The sequence below is a fragment of the Mirounga angustirostris genome, unplaced genomic scaffold, assembly GCF_029215605.1.
Source record: "Mirounga angustirostris isolate CCGP_5_RB_7025 unplaced genomic scaffold, mMirAng1.0.hap1 SCAF_10, whole genome shotgun sequence".
NCBI classification, from domain to species: Eukaryota; Metazoa; Chordata; class Mammalia; order Carnivora; family Phocidae; genus Mirounga; species Mirounga angustirostris.
This window is the reverse complement of record NW_026991718.1, coordinates 4,709,592-4,733,575: the sequence shown is the minus strand read 5'-3', so window position 1 is coordinate 4,733,575 and position 23,984 is coordinate 4,709,592. Positions and strand designations below refer to the sequence as shown.

Genomic DNA, 23,984 nt, shown 5'->3' with positions numbered 1-23,984 from the left:
TGGGAGAGGGAGAAGCAGGCTTCCAGCTGAGCAGCAAGCCCGATGTGGGGCTCGATCCCAGGACCCTGGGATCATGACCTGAGCCGAAGGCAGACGCTTAACGACTGAGCCACCTGGGCACCCCTGAAATCACACTCTTGACATAGTTTTAAACTGTTTTTCTCTTTACCTTACATTTTATCACATATAGTTTGAATGGGTTGAACTCCAGTAGGAAGTGATGGTGTGTGATTAGGGAATGCTGTGCTAAGAACTAAGCTGGAGAAAAGGTGTGGGGACAGGGAAAGGCAAGGCATATTCAGGAAACGGTGAGTAATTCTTTGAGGGGACAGGGAAAGGCAAGGCATATTCAGGAAACGGTGAGTAATTCTTTGAGGCTAACCTTGTGGGTCAGTGAGGAATTGCATCGTAGCAGGGAGTCTGGAAAGATTCAGTGTCAGATGGTGGAGAGACTTGAATGGCCCCTCAAGGAATTTGTATTCTCATTAAAGAACACTACACTATACATTGTACACATTTAGAAACATACAAACAAGAGCGTTTAGAAATAATTCACAATCTGCACAAATAGAATTGCTATTAATGTTTGATACATGTAAAAACTTCCAATGTCTTTCTGTACACAATTATCTTCTTTTTTCCCCAAAGACACAACACACTGATTCTTTTCTAATCTGATTATAATTCCACAGATGTCTTTCTTGGTCATTAAAAATTCTGTTGCAATAATGGTTTTTAAACATTTGATGCACTGGGAACTCTGTGTTTAAACAAAATCCTACCAGGAACCACAAAAGCCAAAAAGGATAAAAATAAGGCTACTGTGATCAGAGCATGAGTGAAGGTCCTGATGCCTGCTTGACCCTGGAAGACACCCTGACCCCATTCTGAAAACCACTGTTCCATCACATCATTTTTATGGCTGCATGGTAAGAATATAGCACCATCTAGTTAATCAGTCAGGTTGGTTGTTTCCAATTTTCTGCTTTGTAAATTGATACTACATTCTTTGAGCACATCCCGTAATTATTTCCCAATGAAGGTTTTTGAACATGGGCATGACATAATCAGAGCTATTAGTGTGAATGCCAAATACAGTAAAATCTGACTTAACTGGAATTCAGCTAACCACAATCCTTAACTAGCCAATTTTCTTTTACTCAACTTTGGGAAACAGAGGAAACTCCCTCTCTTCCTCCCTTCCTCTTTTTCTCTCTCTCAAACACACACACACACACACACACACACACAGAGGGAAAGAGAGAAAGAAAATTATGAAATAGGGATAAATTTAACAAATCTGTAAATGTACTCTGAAAACTATAAAACATTACTGAGAGAAATTAAAGATAAGTATAAATGGTGACATATACCATATTCATGGACTGGAAGATTCAATATTGTTAAAATACCAATTCTTACCTCCTTCCTCCCCCAAATGCCAGTTCTCCTACAAACTCATCTATAGATTAAACACGATGACATTCAAAATTTAGCAGGGTTATTTTAAAATTCAGTAAGCAGAATTTAAAATGTATGTGGAAATCCAAAATAATACTGAAGAAGAGCAGAGTTAGAGGACGTACACTATCTAGTTTCCAGATCTACTATAAAGCTAAGAGTAATCAAGATAGTATGGTACTGAACTAAAGGTGACATATAATATAGACCAATGGAATAGACTAGAAAGTCCAGAAAGAGACCCCCACAAAAATATGGTCAATTGATTTTCTAGCAAGATGCCAAGACAGTTAAATGGGGAAAGGATGATCTTTTCAATAAAAGGTGCTGGAATAATTGGTTGGTTACATGCACAAAAATGAACTAAAACTATAAAACTTATTTAAAAAAAAACAGCAGAGAATATTTTCTTTTTATATTGTAGCAATTAAAATTTTTTTTATTAACATATAATGTATTATTTGTTTCAGGGGTACAGTTCTGTGATTCGTCAGTCTTACACAATTCACAGCACTCACCATAGTACTTACCCTCCCCAATGTCCATCACCCAGCCACCCCATCCCTCCCACCGCCCTCCACTCCAGCAACCCTCAGTTTGTTTCATGAGATTAAGAGTCTCTTCTGGTTTGTCTCCCTCTCTGGTTTCATCTTGTTTCATTTTTCTCTCCCTTCCCCTATGATCCTCTGTCTTGTTTCTCCAATTCCTCATATCGGTGAGATCATATGATGCTTGTCTTTCTCTGATTGACTTATTTCGCTTAGCATAATACCCTCTAGTTCCATCCACATCATTGCAAATGGCAAGATTTCATTTTTTGATGGCTGCATAATATTCCAGTGTGTGTGTGTGTGTGTGTGTGTGTGTGTATCACATCTTCTTTATCCATTCATCTGTTGATGGACATCTAGGCTCTTTCCATAGTTTGGCTATTGTGGACATAAACAGCAGAAAGTCTTAATGACCTTGAATTAGGCAAAAAATTTTTAAGTAGGACACATAAAAAAATCAATACTTTGGACCATCAAAATAAAAAATATGTGTTGTGTTTTTTTTTTTTAAATATGTGTTTTTTGAAAGCACAATTAGGAAAATGAAAAAGCAAGCCACAGACTGGAAGACTATGTTAGCAAAACATACATAAAATAAAGGATTTGTTTTCACAAGGTATAAAGAACTCTCACAACTCAATAACAAGAGTTATTGAGTTAAAATTAGGCAAAAGATTTGAGTAGACATTTTATTTTAAAAATATAGATGCCAAATAAGCACATGAAAAGATGTTCAACATCATTAGTCATTAGGGAAGTGTAAATTTAAACCAAAAGGAGATACTACTACATACCCATTGAAGTAGATAAAGCTTAAAAGATTGATAATGCCAAGGTTTGGCTACAATGTGAAACAACAGTTTACATTTACTTACCAAGTTAAACATTCACTTACCATATGACTTAGAAATTCTACTCTCGGGTATTTTTCAAGTGAAATGAAAACATTATGTCCACACAAAGATTTATACATGAAGACTCATAACAGCTTTGTTTGGAGTAGCCCCAAACTGGAAGCAATCCAAAAGTCCATCAGTTGATAAGTAGATAAAGAAAAATCTATATCTTAATGTAATACTGCTTAGCAATTAATAGGTATGAACTACTCATACATACACCCAATACGATGGATGAATCACAAAAGCATTACTAAGTGAAAAAAGCCAGATGCAAAATGAATACACAGTATGTGTTTTTTTAAAGATTTTATTTATTTATTTGAGAGAGAGAGTGAGCGATTGGGGGTGGAGGAGAAGAGGGAGAGGGACAAGCAGACTCTGCACTAAGCACAGGGCTTAGTGATGCAGGGCTAATGCAGGGCTCAGTCCCACGACCCTGAGATCATGACCTGAGCCGAAACCAAGAGTCAGATGCTTAACCAACTGAGCCACCCAGGCGCCCCTACACACTGTATGTATTTATATGAAGTTCTAGAAAAGTTCTAGAAAAGGCAAGTCTAGAGGTGCTGGGTGGCTGAGTTGGTTAAGTGCCTTCAGCTCAGGTCATGATCCCAGGGGTCCTGGGATTGAACCCTGCATCCTCAGGCTCCTCCTCAGTGGGGAGTCTGCTTCTCCCTCTCCTTCTGCCTCCTCCTGCCCCCTGCTCATGCTCTCGCTCACTCTCTTTGTCTCTCTCTCAAATAAATAAATAAAATCTTAAAAAAATAAAAGAAAAGGCAAGTCTATGGTGATGATAGCAGATCAGTGTTTGCTAGGGGTTTGGGGCTTAGAGATAGGAACTGACTGCAATGTTCTAAATCATTTTTTGGTAGTGGATATATACATATATATGCCAAAACTCATCATGTACACTTAAAATTGTGAATTTTATTGTAAATAAATTATACTTCTACTGGCATTTGGGTTCATCTTTGTTCACTTTTTTTTTGTCATTTGTCATTCTTCTAGCCACTTAGCTTCACATGTAATGGTTCAGAATTGCAGTGTCTTCTAATGTCAAGGATAGAGTTTGTGTTTCTGTTTGTTATTTTCTTCGTTGTTTTGAGGTAATTTTTGAGAGAAAAAGAAGTAGGAATGTCTTCTCACCTTCTTAAACTTGGAAGTCTTATAGATGATATTTAAAACCATGGGACTGGAGCTATCCATATTTAATGCATTATTTTACATTTTGAGATACTATACTGAGTTTCTACAATGATAAATAAGGACTGAGTCTCCTATACCTCCCTATTTCCCATTCCCTACCCCCCGACATAGTTATAAAACAATTTTAGTTATATCAATAATCAGTATATATACTTGCTCATGACTGCACGAATGGCATTTACTGGAGAACCACATTAACACTATGTTCATACCAAATTTCTTATTCAGTCTTTCACTTTTACTGGAGTCACTCATTTCCTCCTTTTCTTCCCATGTGCCTGATTTTCTATGCATCATTAATTTTTCCTAATGTTCTAACAAAGTCTACCTCAATTCTATCAATGTTTTCCATAATCTCCAATATGTCATATGCATCTTACTCCTAGAGACCTTCCTTTCAGAGCCTTCCTTCCATGTTCTTCAATTTAGACTGGACATTATAGAGATGTCGTCTGGAAATTTCCATTCACCATCATCATGGGGACTCACATTGCCTCTTATGCTGTAGATCCCTTGATTCCTCGATTCTGTGGGTTCCCATCTTGGTTTACTCCCTTCTTTTTTGGATCATCACCTCTAGTAGTCCACTAAACGTACAAGGAAAGGGTACAAGGGAAGGAAATGATATTAGTTCTTGCAGGCCTGAAATATTTTACCCTTATCTGATGGATGGTTTGGCTGAATATAGAGGTGTAGGGTGCAGATTAGAACATTGAAGTCATTGGTCTCTTGTCCACTAGATTACAGTGTGGAGAGGTCAATAGATTCTGATTTTCTTTTCCTCCCTAGAAGTTTACAGCATCTTCTCTGTATCCCTCGTATTTGAAAAGTTCACAATGATGTACCTGACTCTGGGTCTTTTTCATTCCTTATGCTAGCCCTTTTGAGTTGGAAACATATGCTTTAGTTCTGAGAAATTTCCTTATGTTATTTCCTTGGTAATTTTTTCCCCTTGGCTCTCTATCTGGCATTTCTAGCAGATAGCTTTCAACCCTGTAGACTTCTTTTCTTGCTTTATCTTTTCTCTGCTATTTTCCATCTTTTTCATCTTTTTGTTCTGGAATGTTCTCTGAATTTATTTTTTATATTAAATTTTTATTTTGAAGCTGTCTGATTTCTCCCAATTCTTTTTTCCACTTGTTTTCTGCCTTTCAAGTTAGAAGCCTTTTCCCATGTCTGGAGGTGCTTGGCCATCAGCTCTCAGGAGCCTAGAAAGCTCTTTGCACATAAGCCAGATGTGGGCCCTAGGGCTTCCGCCTAATAGGACAGAGTTCAAACCCACTATGAAGAATCCCAAATGGTAGTTTCTGGAATTTATACCAGAGAAGACTCTCATCTCCTGCCTGGGGAGATGTAAAACTTGCTACCGACATTCTGGAAAGGAAGTTAAGAGCAGTATTCAGATTTTCACTCAGTTATCCAGTTCCCAGACTGTGCTTCCTCCTGCCCCACCCACCCACTCTCCAGCCTCTTCAATTGCCATCACCTCCTCCTTCCATTTCCTTGGTCCTTGTGGACTTGGCCCTTTTATGTGATTGTTATTTTGGTGGAAATAGGAAATAATGCATTATTCAGCCTGCCCTGTGTTGTTTCAGTGATAAGGAGACTGAGATTCAGAGAGGGGTTGCCTTCTTTGTGGGACCCCATGACACCCCAAGTCACTGCTTCTGTCTGCTTCTGTCTGGATCTCAACTTCCTCAGACATAAAATGGAAGAATAGTTCTAGGTGAATTTCAGAAACTTTATATCCTGGAATTGTATGTTTCAAGAGATCAGAACCTGATCTCCATGGCTATTTTTTAAAAAGACTTATTTATTCATTTTTAGAGAGAGGGTGTGTGCACAAGTGGGGGGAGGGGCAGAGGGAGAAAGAGAGAGGGGAAGCAGACTCCCTGCTGAGCAGGGAGCCCAACTTGGGGCTCGATCTCAGGACCCTGAGGTCATGACCTGAACTGAAACCAAGAGTCAGAAGCTTAACGGACTGAGCCACCCAGATGTCCCTCCGTAACTATTTAATTTGTCCTATTTTTGGTGCTTTCATGATGTCCCACCAATCCCTGTCTTTTTTGGGGGGTGGGGAGGGGTAGAGGGAGAGAGAGGATCTTAAGTAGGCTCCACAGCCAGTGTGGAGCCCAGACATGGTGTTCGATCTCACAACCCTGAGATCATGACCTGAGCCAAAAGCAAGAGTCTGACACTGAACCCACTGAGCCACCCAGGAGCCCCCTCCATCCAACACCCTTCTAAGACTTCTTCTCCCCTTCTCCCAAATCAAGGGCTACAGGTAAAGGCTGGCTTCATGGGTGTGTGGAGCCTATACAGTCACATTTGTTTAATGGTCTGCTGTTCTGGCCTGAAAATTTTTATTAATTTTTGAACCAGGGGTGCCACTTTCATTTTGTGCAGGGCCCCATGAATTATGTAGGTAGTCCTGGCCCCAGGATGGTCACCAGCCAGGACTCCTCTTTCAAGGATTTTATAGCCCATAACCAGAGCTACAAGTCCTGTGGCTCTGCTGAGCCTGCTTCCCAAAAGGGAGGGAGGAGCATGGAGAGGAGCGCCTCCCCACTAGAAATGGAGAAACCAGCCCCCAACAGGTTCTGCAACTTGCCTGAGATCTTATCACTCAAGGGTCTGGGAAACGCCTGAGTTATTTAAGGCAAACTCAGAGTACCTCACACAATCTTAGAAGGTTGTTTTGCTTCTGTTTAATTGGGGCCATGCCTTCTGGCGGTTGATGTCCTTTGACAAGGCAATTTTGGATTCAGAGGACTTTATTCATCCATCTACTCATTCACTAAAGAAACCTTTACGAAGCAGGGAGAGTAAGCAGGGAGAGCAGGCTCCTTGGAGTCCTCTTCCCCCTCGTCCTCCTGCTGGCCGCACCACCTAACTTGACCTGCCGAGGCTCAGTTTTTCTTCCTGTTTGATGAGAAGAGAATAATTACCTCCCAGTTCAATGATGAGATGACCTGTGTAATGGGCCTGGTGCCGCGCCTGACACACAATGTGCCCAGCAAGTACTCATTCCTCCAGCCTTCTTCCCAGCACTAGGCAAACCATAAAAGATTTCAGCTTCAGCTGTGGACAGGCCAGGCCACAAGCAGGCTTGGGAACACCCAGAAGGTCCATTCATTGGTGGGGGACATACTAGAGTCTCTCTTCCCTTCAGCAGAAATGTTGATGGGAGCCCAAGGAGGAAGGCTCATGCATCTGAGAAGTGTCCGGACGGCATTTGCTTTCAGGAACATCCCTGTGCTTTGTGATTAACATTTAATAGGTTCCAAGAAAGCTTTGAAGTTAATAATATGTCTCCCCTCCCTTTCAACCTATGATGATCTTTCAACCAATGATCTTCAAGTGATACACTTATGTCTGTAATGAAATTTGGAGGCTCTGGCAAGGAGCAAGCCAAAGACTTGCTCTTATCTTTATTGAAAAAAAAAAAAACCTTAAAAGTCTAGTTATGAAAATTAAGCCCACAGAGAGACATGGCCCAGGAATGTGTCCTGAGAAATGCCTCTTCCCCAGGCTGTTCCTGTTCAGTAAGATAGATGGGGGAATGATCTAGTAAATTTAGCCTCATGACAATTTATGGCATTCGTTCTCACTTCCCAGTTTACAGATGTTTGACAAAGTCTTTGCACATCCATCACCTCATTTGTACCTTACAATCTCAGAAGGTGTTTTGTGAAAGTTATTATCCCCACACTGCAGATGAGAAAACTGGGCCCTGGAGAAGTGACCTGTCCAGGTCATGTAGCTACCCCAAACGTATCAGGGCCAGGATTCAAATCTACTCTCTTTATTGCAGAGTCTCTGCTCTGTTGCCTCCTTGAAATAGTATTTAGTTATTCCCACACTTAGTAGAACCTCCTTTACTAAACTTTTAGCTGAGGTGTGCTGGGTTCCAAGCCTGGGGATGCTGGCACCATCAGGAAGTCGGGAGAAGGCAGTGGGACCAGCTCTAATGTGGCCACCAGGGCCCCCGACCAGGGCCCCTGCCTGGTGGAGTGGTGGTCACATTCCTGGAATTCCCATGGCCTGGTCAGGACAGAATAATGCAGCCCCTCAGGCTCATCAGGGGCCAGATCTGTCCCTCTCACCCACTCAAGGGCTTTGCTTGGACTTTGCCTGTAATCTCCCCTCTCTTTCCTACTAGCCAATATTTCTTTTCCATGAGCACACAAACATGCTACAACTTCCCTGTTTAACCCCACTGTGTCTCCCTATAGGGTTGACCAATTCTTTACTCTTCCTTTCAGCAAAATTCCCATGGGCCTTGTCTTTACTGTCTACTGTTTCCTCCCGTTCTGCCTTGAACCCATGCCAATCAAACTTCCACCCTTCCTACTTGACCAAAATCATCTTGTCCATGACAATTATCTTGCTGGATCCTGGGCTAAGCTCACCCGACTCTTAATAGCATTTGACATTTTTTCTTTCTTGAAACACTATTCACGTGGCTCTGGTCACTGCCCTTCACTGGTTCTCTCCTTCTACCATCTTTGCTGGATTGTTCTGTTCTGCCTGACTTCTACCTGTTACAGTGCCCTCATCTCAGCCCTGGTCCCTTTCCCGTCATCTACGATCTACACTCCCTAGGTATCTGCATTTAGTCCTGGGCTTTAAATCTCATGTTTACACCACAGCTCCCAAATTCACATCTCCAGCCAGAACACTTTTCCTGAATTCGAGACTCATTTGTGCAACTTCCTATTCAGTATCTCCTCTTGCATTTCTTACAGTCATATCAAACTTAACATGTCCCAAATCTAGATCTCACCCCCCAACCTGCCCATAACCATCCCAGTGAAGGACTCCACCATGACCTTACTATGCCATCTTCGATTCCTCTCTTTTTCTCACAACTACACCCAATCCATTGTTGGCTCCACCTTCAAAGTATATCTATTTTCTCCTTGGCCACAAAACCAAGTACTGGTCTGGTCCTCCCAGTGAGTCATTTTCATTCCTTCTTCTCCTCCTTGGTCCATTCCCCAAAGAGACCTGAACAATACTTCAAAGTCCAGAGTGCTGACCATTACACCATGGGGCCTGAACAATACTTCAAAGTGTAAATTAGACCATGCTGCTCTTGTGCTCAAAATCCTTCAATGACTTCTCAGCACACTTAGAATTAAATTGAGGGGCGCCTGGGTGGCTCAGTCGTTAAGCGTCTGCCTTGGGCTCAGGTCATGATCCCAGGGTCCTGGGATAGAGCCCCGCATCGGGCTCCCTGCTCCACAGGAAGCCTGTTTCTCCCTCTTCCTCTCCCCCTGCTTGTGATCCTGCTCTCACTGTGTCTCTCTCTGTCAAATAAATAAATAAAATCTTTAAAAAAAAAAAAAAGAATTAAATTGAAATGCCTAACCGTGGCCTCAGAAGGAATATTCAAAACACCCATATTCAGTAATATATTCATGTATAAGAGTCTATATAAGTGGAAATTTAAAATGTATTCCCTTTTATTTTCTAAATAACCCAAACTAAATCTGTTTATAGAATAAAACTGCGGGGCACCTGGGTAGCTCAGTGGGTTAAGTAATCAACTCTTGATTTCGGCTCAGGTCATGATCTCAGGGTTATGAGATCAAGCCCCGTGTGGGGCTCTGTGCTGGGTGTGGAGTCTAATTGAGATTCTGTCTCTCCCTCTCCCTCTGCCCCTTCCCCACCACCCCTGAAATAAATAAATAAATCTTATTTTATTTTATTTTATTTATTTGAGAGAGAGAGTGAGAGAGAGAGAGCACAAGAGGGGGTAGGGTCAGAGGGAGAAGCAGACTCCCCCCTGAGCAGGGAGCCCGATGCGGAACTCGATCCTGGGACTCCAGGATCATGACCTGAGCCGAAGGCAGTCGCTTAACCAACTGAGCCACCCAGGCACCCAAATAAGTAAATCTTTTAAAAAAGAATAAAACTGCCAACAAAATAAGTTATAACAGAGCATTCACCAAATCAGTCTAATAATTTCTAAGTCATTTGTTGGTTTTCAGAAATTACTGGTGTGATCTTTTGATATGTTCTTATAAATTAAATAATGCCCCTATTGACAGAGGGAAATGCATCCAACTTTTCCAATAACTTCCCCAATAAATCAGTAGCTACTAGGTAAGTTGTAGTCTCAAAATAAAGAATTTCTCTCAATAACAATATTATTTGTGGTAATGAATTGTTTCTCAACTGCTATTCAACCAAGAACAATTATATTAAAATATTTTCTGATCCTTACAGTATCATCTGAGATTCTTCCATATTCAACATCTTATTATTGGCTTAGTCACAAAAACCTTTTGTGGAGCACCATGTCTAATGATGTTGAGCCTGATCCTTCCTGAGAGGCTCAGAGAATGGCTGCCAAAACTGCGTGCCCCACTAGGCTACTCAGTTTTGACTCCTGGCTCAGACGCTTACACAAATTTTAGACAACCTTTGTTTTAGTTTTCTTGTATAGAAAATGGGTGAGTTAACAAATTTAGAATGGTGCCTGGCTCAGAAAATGCTAGATATGCATTAGCTCTCACTTTACTAAGAAAACCCTGTTGTTAATGCCCTTGACTAGAAGGCCTGTGGTGGGTTTTGACAAAGGGATGCCCTTCACTGGAAGTAAAATTGAGTATGAATGGTGAAAAGTGGGAGCTGCACTCTGGAATCCTCGGGCTCTTCCTTCCTCGCTGCCTCCCTCCTGTGGAGGGAGTACTGCTATTCCAACAAAGCCCCAAATGCCTGGCTAGTACTTGTGTGGGCCCCCCACTTGTCTGCTCCCCCAGGGTCCCCCAGCCCTCTCTGAGCCAAAATTCTATGAAGGCTATCATCTTTACAGGCTGGCATGGGTTAAGTGGGCAGTACAAGGCAGCCATGGCCTGCTGACTGGCCCCCCCACTGATCCATGGGGTGCCCCTTCTCCCTTCCCTCTTCCCCAGTGGGAGCCAATGATGGTAGCCAGGAGGTGGGATCTACCAGGGACATCTGGTACAATGCATGGGACAGACTATGGATGTACTGGCTGATATCAGTCCTGTGGGGCCAGGGGACCTCCAGGCAGTCAGGGCCCTGCCCAGTGCTTTCACCCTGAGGCCCACAGCTCTACCTCTTACCCATTATCCTGGCCACACTGGCTTCCTTTTGTTTCTCAAACACACCAAGCCTAGTGTAGCCTCAGGGCCTTTTCACTCTCCCTGGGATACATTTCCCCACATTCCTGCATGGCTCTCGCATTCCCATCTTGGCTCCACTGGCCCTTCTTCAGGGAAGTCTTCCTCATGACCCTATACAAATTCTGTTCACTCCACCCCACCCCAGTCACCCTATAAACCTACCTGGCTTGAAAGCATGAATCACTCCCTAAAGTTATATTTTATATTTATCTGTTTTCTATCATTCTGCCATGATATGGCTGAAACAGGAGATGACAAATACTGCTGCAAATACTGTTAAGAGATGCAGAAACTGCCAAAAATTTAGAAGAAAACGAGTGTTATAATGTCACAGGTTTGCAGTGTGAAGGTTTGCTATCCGGCAGGATAAAATATAGATATTTCTAACAAGTCCCTTCTTGTGGTAGTCACTGGATTCCATTTCAGTCATGGAACATGGGAAGGACTGCTTCTGAGGGGCCATTCCTGGGAAGATGCATCAGAGAACATATATTCTCCACAGTAAATCGTTATCTTTTATACAAGAGCTACTTGGAGGGGCACCTGGGTGGCTCAGTGGGTTAAGCTTCTGCCTTTGGCTCAGGTCATGATCTCGGGGTCCTGGGATCAAGCCCCGCCTTGGACTCTCTGCTCAGCGGGGAGCCTGCTTCTCCCTCTCCCTCCACTGGTTCGCCTGATTGTGCTCTCTCTCTCTGTCAAATAAATAAATAAATAAAATCTTAAAAAAAAAAAAAAGACAGAGATAAACCTGGAAACTGCTTAAAAAAAAACAAAAGAGCCACTTGGAGATACCATGTTCATGGAATCACTGACTAGACCCACTTTGACTAGAATGGCGGAAGAGCTCTGGGATGAGGCTACAGACGGCCGGGGAGATCCACCCGCCGCCTCCTTCCCCAGCAGCTAATGGCAGCGGAGACCGCAGGCAGAGGGGCACGCGTGACTGTGGAATGCCCTGGACACAGCTGATTTTATAAACACGGGACCTTCCAGATGTCATGGGATCCTTACCGTAACCTGTAATGAGCCGAATACCCATAAACATCTTTGGCTCCACATAGAAGGCTGTCGTCTATCTCGTGGCAAAATACTTAAAAGACCTGTCAGACTTACAGAAGAGTTCTCTTTTTTCTCGTGAAACAAAAAGGCAAGTATTCCTGCAATGACGAGTGGTTGTCAGTAATAGTGCCTGGCAGGTCTTCTTGAAACTGTGAATATACTTAATTTGTCCCTTCGGGGCAAAGGGACTGTTTCAACAAAGTGAGCAGCTGAATGGCTGGGTGTGTTGACTGGCCTTATCTTTGGATTTACGATCTCAGATGTCCAGGGGGGCCCTAAAGGTGCCTGACAATTTAGTAGATTTCTGACTTAACTCTCCCATTCCCCAGAGGTATTACACCTCTGACCTCTCCTTGGACCTCGAGCAACCCTCCCGACTCTCACACTCAGCTCATGACCTCCTTCCCATTTCACCAGAAGCAGTCAGAAGGGCCCTTTCCTCACATCCCCACCATGTCTGTACCACAGGCCCTCCCTTCCTGGTCCTGTCACAGCTGAATTGTCTATGCTCCGGCCAATCCCTCTGCCTGAGCTGCAGACCCATCCCCTCTTCCCAGCTCAGTGATAGCCCCTGAAATCATTCCCTTTCTTCCCACATCTGAAACAAGCAAGCAAAGAAACAAAACCAGACAAACAAAAATCTGCCTTGACTTTACGTTGTCTCCCAGCGATGGCACCCCTGCTTCTGTCTATGATGAAATCCCTCACAAGAGTGGTCTACACTCTTCTGCCCTTCATCCCCAACACTGAAAGCACTCTTGTCAAGGGCAGTGATGACCCCATGTCCAAATCTGACATTCACACCCTGGTCTTCATCTTGCAATTCTCAGGAGCTTTTGAGGAAGCTGATGGCCCCACCTTTTGGACACACTTTCTTTGCTTGGCTTCCAGGATACCACATTCTCCTGGTTCTCTTCTGCTTCTCGGGCATTCATTCTCATCTTCCTTCTTGCTCCCTACTTAAGTATGTTGGAGTGGCCGGGTCTCGGTCCTTGGACCTTTCTGTCCACACACCCTTGATGATTTTATCCAGCCTCTGATTCCCAGATTCCTAATTCCAGTCATTAGCTTTCCACCAAACATCAAGCTCACCTACTCAACAGCATCGTCAACGTCCCCACTTGGATACTGGGTAGGCATCATTAACTTTTGAACATCCCAGCAAACTCTTGATTCTTTCCTCCACTCTATCATAAGCCCACACATGTCTCCCTGGCCTCCACAAATGACAACTGCATTCTCATGAGCATTCAGACCCAGAACTTTGCAGTCATCTTCAATGCCTTCTCTCTCACCCCCCACATCCGATCCATCAGGAAGACTGTGACTTTGAAATCTGTCCAGAGGTTGACTGCTTCTCCTCAGTGTCTACACCCTCGCCCTGCCCTCAGCCCACATGTGGGCCACTTCAGTGGCCCCCTAAGTGATCTCCCTGCTCCCCCCTGCTCCCTACATCCCCCTACTCCTTCCTGATCCCCCCTACTCTACACATCCCCAGAGGGACCCTTCTAAAATATGAGTCAGCTGCTGTCACTCTTCTGCCTTCCATCTCACTGAGAATAAAACCTGATGTCCTTCCTATAATCCCCAAAACCTTATCCCTCATCTGGCCTGGCTGCCTCTCTGACCTCATGGCCTCTATCACACAGCTCCTTGCTTTCTCAGGGCCACCTCACTGTCTCAAGGTCTTTGCACCTGCAGTGCTGATCCCCCACCTATCTGCATGGCTCAGTCCCCTGCTTCCTTTAAATCTCCTCTCAAATGTCACTTTTATTTGAGAAGCCTTCCCAGACCAGTCTGTCTAAAACAGCAACTCCCAGCGTGCCTGTGTGGCTCAGTCAGATGGGTGTCTGACTCTTGATTTCGGCTCAGGTCGTGATCTCGGGGTCCTAGGATCGAGCCCCGTGTCAGCCTCCGCACTCAGCAGGGAGTCTGCTTGGGGATTTCTCTCCCTCTCCCTCTGCCCCTCCCCTCTCTAAAATAAATAAACAAATCTTAAAATAAAATAAAATAGCAACTCCCACCTCCAACCTTTCCTCCTGTCTATTCTATTTTTATATTCTGCTTTCTTTTTCCTCATGGAAGTTTTTTGCCACCTGACATATTTTATGACTTACTTATGTATTCATTATGTGACTCTGCCAGCTAGAATGTAAGCTTCACGAGGTAGAGATTGTTTTTGTTTGTTGCTTTATTCCCTGTGCCTAAAACAGTGTCTGGCACCTGCTCAGCACTCCTTTGTCTAAGGAATGAAAAAGTAATCACTTTTTTGGAAGACATATGTGCTATGGAGACTACATTTTGAGAATGAATGTTTACAAATGTTTCCATTGGTATGAAAATACTTGGTTTTCTTTATCTTTGTGGGGTATCTTTTTCTGTTATGGTCACCATAAAAAGGAGTATTAAAGTAAACTAAATTTAGGACAAGAACTACAAATCTCTGTATCACACAGTGTTAAGACAAGATTACTCTAATTACAATAGTACTAATATTTTCATTGAAAGGGAGGTTATTTAATTAATAATTTATATTTTTAGCTTGTTTTGATATTTATGAGTGTCCTATAATATACATCATTAGAACAGTCCTGCATGTGTATAATTTATACAAAAATACGTATCTGTATAATGGGATATATGTTCAAAATTCTTTTCTGAAAGTTTACTGTCTAAAGGAAGAGGCATTTGGATAGGATTAGCTCTGGGGACATATTTTAGGGTTTTGTTACATAACATTCTACTCCGATAACCAATTTCTGTGGCTTACCTATTACTTTGTAACAAACTACTATTATAATAACAAAGTATGTCAGAATTTAGTGTGGCTTAGAAACAATAACCATTTTGTTGACTTGGAATTCTGTCAGTCATGACAGACTTGGGCAGGACTTGGCTGGGTGGTTTTCTGTTCTACCTGGCATGGGGAGAGGGCTGCATGTAGCTAGTGACCGGGCTAGGCTGGGAGATCCAAGAAGGCTTCACTCACGTGTCTGACACCTCAGTCCTCTGCGTTGCCTCGTTAGTACACGTGGCATGCTTGGGCTTCCTCGCAGCATGGCTGTCTCAGGGAAGTTGGACTTCTTGCCGCTGGCTTTCAGGACAGCACATCTGAGGAAAAGCAAAAGCTGCAAAGACACGGCTTAGAAGTTATATAACACCATTGACTCGGAATTCTGCTGCTGAAAGCTGGCCACAAGACCACGGCGATGCAAGGGGCAGGGAGATGGATCACATCTTTCAACGGCAAGAGTGGCAAAGAACGTAAGTCTACTTTAAATCCACCACAGGCTTCTTTTGCACGTCATGATTTTGTGAGATTCATCTATGTTGTTGCCTATATCAGGTATTCATTCTTTCTCATTACTGTATAGGATTCCATGGTATGACTATCGCAACTTGCTATTGATTCTCCCATTGATGGACATTTGGTTGGTTGTAATTTGGGGCTGTTATAAAGAAAGTTTAATGAAAATACTTGTACATATCTTTTGGTGAACATATGTACTAATTTCTCTTGGGTATATATCTAAGGGTAGAATTGCTGAGTCATAATTAGCCTACAGTTAGCATTACTTCCAATTTTCCAAAATATTTCTGCCAATCTTCACTCCCATCAGCAACGTAGAAGACACTGAGTGTATCCATGTTTTTGCCAAACCTCAATATCGTCTTTTTAACTTTAGCCATCCCAGTGGATGTGTTGTAGCATCTCATTGTGGGTTTAATTTGTATTTTTCTGATGAGTCATGATGTTGAGCAGCTTTTCATGTATTCATTGATCTTTTAACTATCCTCTTTTGTGAAATAGTTGTTAAAGTCTTTTGCTTACTTTTTAATTTTTTTTATTGATTTGTAGTGGATATAAATATCTTATAAATACCTTTTCTCAGTCTTTGGGTTGCCTTAACAATTCTGATGAAGTAAAGTTCTTAATTTTAATGAAGTCCAATGTAACAATCTTTTCTTTCATGAATAGTGCTTTTAGGATTGTGCTTTTCGGGAAATCTGTCCCATCTCAAGTCAGAAAGATATTTTCTGATTTTTTTTTCCTAGAAGCTCTATGGCTTTACTTACTATATGTGGGATTGTGATCCATTTCAAATTAATTTTTGTATATGGTGTGATGTAGGGGTCAATATTTTTTCATATGAATGTCCAACTGATCCAGAATCATTTATTGAAACACTATACTTTCCCCACTGAATTTTAGTAGCACCTTTGTTGTAAATCAGTTTATCTTACATGTTTTTGGACTTTCTATTCTGTTCCATTGATCTTTTGGTCCATTCTTGCACTACTGTTTGACTTATATATTTTCTAACGTTAAACCAACTTTACATTTCTAGAATAAACCCAACTTGGTTTTGATTTATTAACCTATTTATATATATTGCTCAATATAACAAAGGACTTGCATTCAATTTGCTGATATTTTGTTTGGAATTTTTGCATCTCTTTCTGAGACAGAACGGACTTTAATTTTTACTTTTCTTCAAATATCCTTGCCATGATTTGACGTCAAGGTTATGCTAGCCTCGTAAGATGTGCTGGTAAATGCACTCACTTTTCCCATTATTTAGAAGTCTGTGTACAGGGGCCCCTGGGTGGCTCAGTCATTGGGTGTCTGCCTTCAGCTCAGGTCATGATCCCAGGGTCCTGGGATCAAGCCCCGCATTGGGCTCCCTGCTCAGCAGGAAGCCTGCTTCTCCCTCCCCCAGTCCCCCTGCTTGTGTTCCCTCTCTTGCTGTCTCTGTCAAAAAATAAATAAAATCTTAAAAAAAAAAAAAAAGAATGTGTACGATGTGTACTATTTCTTTCCCAAACATTTGGTAGAATTTACCATCTTTAACTCATGAAATTGGGGTTTTCTTAGTGAGGTTTTTTTATACATAGAATCTATTTCTTAAATATAGAATTGTTCAGATTTTCTATTTCTTCTATATACCTTTCAGTAACTTGTATTTTTCTAGGAATTTGTCCATCTCATCAAAATTTCAAATTTATTGGCCTAGAGTTACTGGCTCTATTACAGAATTGAGCAATGGTTAGTGTTGACTTCTGTGTCTGTCACTTACGTGGAAACTTGGGTATAGTACCTGCTTGTGCATAATAGCAGAGCTGGGGTCCTTGCTAGGATTTAAGTCCACCCTTATTAGGCTAGAAGGGCTAAACATATCTCTTTCTGATGTACACATTCTTTCTTTAGATATGTTAATATGTTCAATTAAGGTGTTCAATAAAATATTGGCCCAGACTCCTCAATCCCTTTAAAGGTTTATTATCTCTGTTCTAATTTTATTTCCCTGTTTCCTCTTCTTGGGGTTACCTCAATGTTGCTCCACCATACCACCTCTATGTAGCTCAACTGTTTTCCAGAAATTTACCCACAGGGCGCCTGGGTGGCTCAGATGGTTAAGCGTCTGCTTTTGACTCAGGTCTTGATCTCCGGGTCCTGGAGCCCCCTGCTCAGTGGGGGGGTCTGCTTCTCCCTCTCCCTCTGCCCTCCCCCGCTCATGCTCTCTCTCTCTCTCAAATGGATAAATAAAATTTAAAAGAAAGAAATATACCCACGTTCAAGCTCACCTGCAGCATAAGGCAGAATCCAGCTCACTGAGCACTTCCGCCACTGATCATTTCCATCAGACAAAAAAAAATCTGTGCCAATCTGATAACCAAAAATGGCACCTGAGCCAGAGTTTTAAGACCTGCATATTAAAGCTTCTCTGTTAAAACCCTCCTCTAAGGGTTTTAACAGAGAAGTCTTATAGTCTAAGAAAACATTTTCTTCCAAAGGGCTGACTTTGCTCAAAACACTCAATTTCCTGTGAAAGAATGGCTGGAAAAATCTGTGACTCATTTCTGCGTAACCACACGTCCAAAGTCTCAAATCAAGGTCCGTCAACTGTTTCAACTATTTTGCATATACATGAAAATCTTACAAAGTCATTCATCTATTCAGCAAATATTTATTGATCACATCCTGTGAGCTAAGAACTGATCCAGGCCCTGGACATATAGCAAGAAACAAAAAGACAAAGACAAACTTTCCTGATCTCGTATTTTAGTTCAGTACATTAACTCTTCAGTTGCGCACTCAGTACCGCCCCTTCCTGTTCTAATATTTCAACATCTGACATCAGGGCTGATCTAGAAAATAAAAGGCTTATGATCAAGCTTTTCTTAGGACAATCCTTAATGCTGTAACGATAGGGAAGGTTTTTCAGTAAGAGTCTGAAGTTGCACAGAGCCAAGCCTGGCAAATGACATGGGCGACACAAATGGACAGAACATTTGTCTAGTGCCATGATAAAATAATGAGACTGACTGCTCCACTGGACTGGAGGGGGGGGGGTCTCTTGAAGGCTGGGACTCTTTATCTCTCATTTCCCAACTGCTGGCACAGTGCTTGGCATACAGTGGGTGTTTAATAACTTTGCGAAATAAATGAATTGACAAGTAAATAAGGAGTAAGTGAATAGAGAGCCAGTCGTTCCCTATTCTCATCTAGTCCGTGACTTTAAATACCATCCAGACAGAGAGAACTCCCAAGTGTGTTATCTGCAGTCCAGAATTCACCTGAGAACGCTAGACTCCAGTATCAAATTGTCTTCTCATCCTACCTGGAGGGTTGTTTTTTTTTTTTTAAGATTTTATTTATTTGACAGAGAGAGAGACAGCGAGAGCAGGAACACAAGCAGGAGGAGTGGGAGAGGGAGAAGCAGGCTTCCTGCCGAGCAGGGAGCCCGATGTGGGACTCGATCCCAGGACCCTGGGACCATGACCTGAGCCGAAGGCAGACGCTTAACGACTGAGCCACCCAGGCGCCCCCTACCTGGAGGTCTTACCAGCATCTCTAACAGGTCCAAAATCGAACTCTTGGTTCCTCCTCTACCCGACTCCCAAACTGTTCCACCCACAGCCCGCCCCTGCTCAGTGATAACTTCACTCTTCCAGAGCTCGGGTCAAAAATCTTGGAAGTCACCCTGGACTCTTTTCTTTCTCCTACCGCCCACTTCCTGTCCATCAAGTTACCCTTATGGCCCTACGTTCACAACGTGTATTTCTAGAACCTCTGTATTTCTCACCGTCTCCAGTGCTTTTACCTGGTTCAAGCTACCACTGGATCTTGTCTGGATTATTTTACTAGTCTCCTGACTCGTCTCCTGCCCTCGCCCCGCTCAGTCCCTTCTCCCCACAAGGGTCAGACTGGTCTGCCAAACATAAGTCAGATCGTGTAACTCACCCAATAGCTTCCAAGTAAAATCCTCACCTAACACTAGTAGTATCCGACTCGTACAGAGGAGGAAACTGAGGCACAGGGCGCAGAATGCACCCGGCTCTACCTCAACAACCGTGTGCTTTCCTCCAGAACCCCATGCCTCGGCCGTGCCAGTAAAAGCCAGACTGGAGCGGACCCGGGGGGCGGTCGCGGCCGCGCTGGGGAGGGGGCCGCCCCCGCCTCCCTGGCAGCTCGCAGGAGGAAGACGGTCCTGCAGCGAGCCGAGCCGGACCGAATCAGCGCAGCAGCAGGCGCGCCCAGTTTCTTCCCGAATCGGCTCCGGTCACCTCGACTGGGGAAGCAATGGAGTCTGGGAGGGGGCTGCAGGGGGTGCGGAGCTTCCCTCCCGGAGCGAGCGGAGACGAACCCGCGGCCCCAGGCGCCCGGAAGCCAAAGCCGCGGTTTCCGTTTCCGCCCGGCCGGCTCCTCCGGCGCTCCCGGAAGCTGCCCTCGCCGCCCGGGTAACGGGCCCGGCGGCGGCGGCGGCGGCGGCGCCGTCGTCATGGACCTGGAGGAGGCGGTGAGGGACCCGGGCGCCCTCCGGGCCCGGCGGCGGGGCGGGAGGGGAGTGAGGCCGAGCGCGGGGGCCGGAGGACGCCGACTGGCTGTGGGGGCGCCACTGGCCCGAGGACGGCGGGCAGAAGGCTGCGGGGCGGGGAAAGGGAGGGGGCTGGCGGGCCGGTGCGCGAGCATTTTGGGGAGAGACACTGGAGTTTCTGGCTGGGCGAGGCTGTGGGTGAGGGAGGGCGGGGCGTTAGTCCCTGTGGGTGTGTTTCGGGAGGGGTATGGAGTTGTGGGTTTTATGGGGTGGCCACCCATATGGCCCATCCCCTCGCGGCCGGGCCTCCCACAAGTTCCCTTTGTTTTTTTTTTTTTTAATTTTATTTATTTATTTGAGAGAGCGAGAATGAGAGAGAGTACATGAGAGGGGATAGAGTCAGAGGGCAAAGCAGACTCCCTGCCGAGCAAGGAGCCCGACGCGGGACTCGATCCCGGGACTCCAGGATCATGACCTGAGCTGAAGGCAGTCGCTTAACCGACTGAGCCACCCAGGCGCCCCACAAGTTCCCTTTGATGCGGGGGTGGGCGTGGGAGGTCCGGGGTTGGAACCCGCTGGCTCCGGAGCACCCACCCCGCCTCCCCGCCCGTCTCCCTGGGATCCTCGCCGCGGTGGGGTTTGGGCCACTCCGGGGTGATGCTAGTATGCAGTACGGGGTCACTGCAAACGTTACCGACTTGTTGAAATAAACACGGCGTTCATTTTTGACATGCTACATAAAATGCCGCATTCTTTGGCCGTATTAAAGGAATATTGGGCAATTAGATCAACGATAAGGTCAAAGACCCGAGAGTTCGGGACGAGTAGTTTAGTGCCCATCAAGGTAGGGTGATAGAAGGCCTTGCTCATGATAGATGCTCAATAAATGTCTATCGAATGGTGGATGGCTAACGTCTGTACCTGCTAAGTTAATGAAATTAATAATTATATCTCACCATTAACCTGCATTTGCTGTGAGTAGGGATCATGTCTGTTTTGCCCACCACTGAATCCCCGGCACCTAGTTAAATGCCTAATGCATACATAGGTGATTCTCCTTATATTGCTGAATGAATAAATCGAAACTTGGAACAGCCCCCATAAAAATCTGATTCTTTTGTGGTATGTGTTTTTAGTGTCATTGAGAAAGTTCCAAATGGCATGCAATTTTTATTTTTATTTTTTAAAGATTTTATTTATTTATTTGACAGAGACACAGCGAGAGAGGGAACACAAGCAGGGGGAGTGGGAGAGGGAGAAGCAGCCTTCCCGCTGAGCAGGGAGCCCGATGCGGGGCTCGATCCCAGGACCCTGGGACCATGACCTGAGCCGAAGGCAAATGCTCAACGACTGAGCCACCCAGGCGTCCCCCAATTTTTATTTTTAAAGTCTTTACTTAAATCTTGTCCTCTTTTTTCCTCAGGGCACTTTCCAGGAGTTTTATTAACTCATCCATTTTTTTCCATTTTACCCCTACCACCTTTTCTTCTTTTTTTCCCCCTCACACACAGCGTATTTTAGAAACTTTTTTAATCATTTAATTCCACTTCCAACTATTCAGAAGACTGAACCGTTCTTCTCTTTGTTTATAGTTAATCTCTCTGAACCATTTTTTATTTTCTATGGTTTTTTTTACCTGTAAGGTAAATTGCAGGGAACCCTTTAGGTAGAACTTCAGGGTTTAGGTGCAATGTATTGAATATGGCTTGATGGTAACACCTTTTCTATCTTCTCCGATAGAGAGAGTTTAAAGAAAGATGCACTCAGTGTGCTGCCATCTCTTGGGGTCTTACTGATGAAGGCAAATATTACTGTACTTCTTGCCACAACGTCACAGAAGTAAGTAACATATATCACTTAGGAATCTGCTAGTGTTTTTAAAAATTACAGTTTTAGCCTGGTATGTGGCATAGTTCCCAAATAATGTACTTCTGTCGCCCCTGCAATGCCCAAATTCCAAGAATGTAAGCAGTCTTCAAGTGCTTACACATGAGCTAAGGAATGAGTAATTTAGATTTAGGATGGGTTTTTGAAATGATGTTGGGCCGCATTTGTAAATGATTTCATGATTCAGACTGTGTAGTATAAGGGAAACTAATTAAAATTGTACTTAGAAGGTGAGGCGTTTCTTTTTATTAGTTAATACTCATGTAAGAGTTTTTAATACATTGTGGTAGCTTAGAGTTTTGGAAGATGGAATGTTAGAAAGATTGAGGACTATTGGGAGTATTGGAAATATACTTCATTGTCATTTTATCTTGTACAGTACCTTAGAGATTACAAAGTGTTTTCTTTCTTTTTTTTTTTTTTTTAAAGATTTTATTTATTTATTTATTTGAGACAGAGAGAATGAGAGAGAACACATGAGACGGGGGAAGGTCAGAGGGAGAAGCAGACTCCCTGCCGAGCAGGGAGCCTGATGTGGGACTCGATCCAGGGACTCCAGGATCATGACCTGAGCCGAAGGCAGTCGCTTAACCAACTGAGCCACCCAGGCGCCCTACAAAGTGTTTTCTTATTCCTTATTTCATTTTCTCTTCATAACCACGTGTGAGATATACTATTATGTGTGTCCGTTGATGGGGCAAGTAGGGCTCACGAGTTTGAGTGAGCTTGCCAAAGTCACACAGGTATAAAGTGTTGAGCCATGCTGTGAACCTGAGTCTTCTGACTGCAGTGGTCATTTTACCCCATTACACCTGCCTCTTACACTAGAGCTTGTCATACTGTCTTATGTGTAACCTTGGTCAGTGAGGCCCCCTTTACACTGGGAGTGCGAGGTCCTGTTCCAGTTACCACACATTCAGGGCAGTCTGACCAAAATAATCAAGGCTGTGGACAGTCTGCTACTGGACAGGCTGAACATGCCAGGACTCCTCTCTGGAAAAAGATTTGCTCAAAGTCTACAGAGCCAGGAAGGAACAAGTATTACATTTACCATATAGACTTAAGAAAGGCAAATTTGGGACAGATGAAAGTAACTGTGTAGACTTCAGCTTTTGGCCAAGATGGAGTAACAGGAACCAGATTTACCTTCCTACCATAATCAACTAGAAACTTGAGCAAAATATATAAAACAACTAAAAAAAAAATTTCCTTTGAGGAAAGCGGCTAATACACCTTGTTGCTCACACAGAGGTTTTTTTTGAAATAATCATTGTTCTTCAGTATGCAGCTGAAGTTCTTATCCCTGGTTCCCACTTAAGTCACACAGAATATTAAAAAAATACTAGCTGAAATTTTGTGGGTGGTGGATATTTCATTATCTTGTTTATGGTGATGGTTTTGTAAAGATGTATATATATGTATATAGATAAATAGATACACATAGAAGTATATGCATATGTATACATATCAACTCATGCACTTTATTTTTTATTTTTTTTTAAGATTTTATTTATTTGAGAGAGAGTGCATGCACATGCAAGAGAGAGAGCATGGGGGGGAGGAGCCGAAGACAGATGCTTAACTGACTGAGCCACTCAGGTGCCCCTACACTTTTTTTTTTTTAAGATTTATTTATTTATTTTAGGGAGAGAGGGAGAGAGCGTGTGTGAGCATGAGTGGGGGGAGGGGCAGAGGGAGAGAATCTTAAGCAGACGTCTCGCTGAGCGTGGAGCCTGACTTGTGACTCGATCCCATGACCCTGAGATCATGACCTGAGCCGAAATCAAGAATCAGACCGCTCAACCGACCGAGCCCCCCAGGCGCCCCAACATGTGCACTTCAGACACGTGCAGTTTGGTCCTCTGTGCCTTGATGCATGTGAGGCGCTAACAGTTTTACCCAGGATTGTTTTTGCGCAGCAGTGCAAACGTAAACACAGCGAAG

General features: G+C 43.6%; 1 protein-coding gene and 1 long non-coding RNA gene across 6 annotated transcripts in view; one reads left to right on the top strand and one right to left on the bottom strand.

The window, feature by feature from the left end:
* Positions 1 to 2,033: 2,033 nt before the first annotated feature.
* Positions 2,034 to 20,050, bottom strand: LOC123850813 (uncharacterized). Of its 4 annotated transcripts, XR_010405402.1 has the most exons (4): positions 19,607 to 20,050; positions 15,323 to 15,461; positions 2,908 to 4,704; positions 2,034 to 2,390 (listed from the first exon to the last, which is right to left on the bottom strand). It is a non-coding gene; the product is annotated as an uncharacterized LOC123850813 (long non-coding RNA). The 4 variants fall into 4 exon arrangements; XR_010405400.1 differs by lacking the exon at positions 2,034 to 2,390 and having other exon boundaries at positions 2,505 to 4,704; positions 19,580 to 20,050; XR_010405401.1 differs by lacking the exon at positions 2,034 to 2,390 and having other exon boundaries at positions 2,505 to 7,039.
* TAF1B (TATA-box binding protein associated factor, RNA polymerase I subunit B) overlaps positions 20,011 to 23,984 on the top strand; it is a 68,364-nt gene continuing 64,390 nt past the window's right edge. Inside the window, exons 1-2 of one of the 2 annotated variants that reach the window (XM_045884066.2) lie at positions 20,011 to 20,135; positions 21,894 to 21,992. In XM_045884066.2, the coding sequence (XP_045740022.1) occupies positions 20,118 to 20,135; positions 21,894 to 21,992 (117 nt within the window). In that variant the 5' untranslated portion in view covers positions 20,011 to 20,117. The remainder of the gene's footprint in view (positions 20,136 to 21,893; positions 21,993 to 23,984) is intronic. The other variant, XM_064571823.1, reaches the window with a different exon arrangement.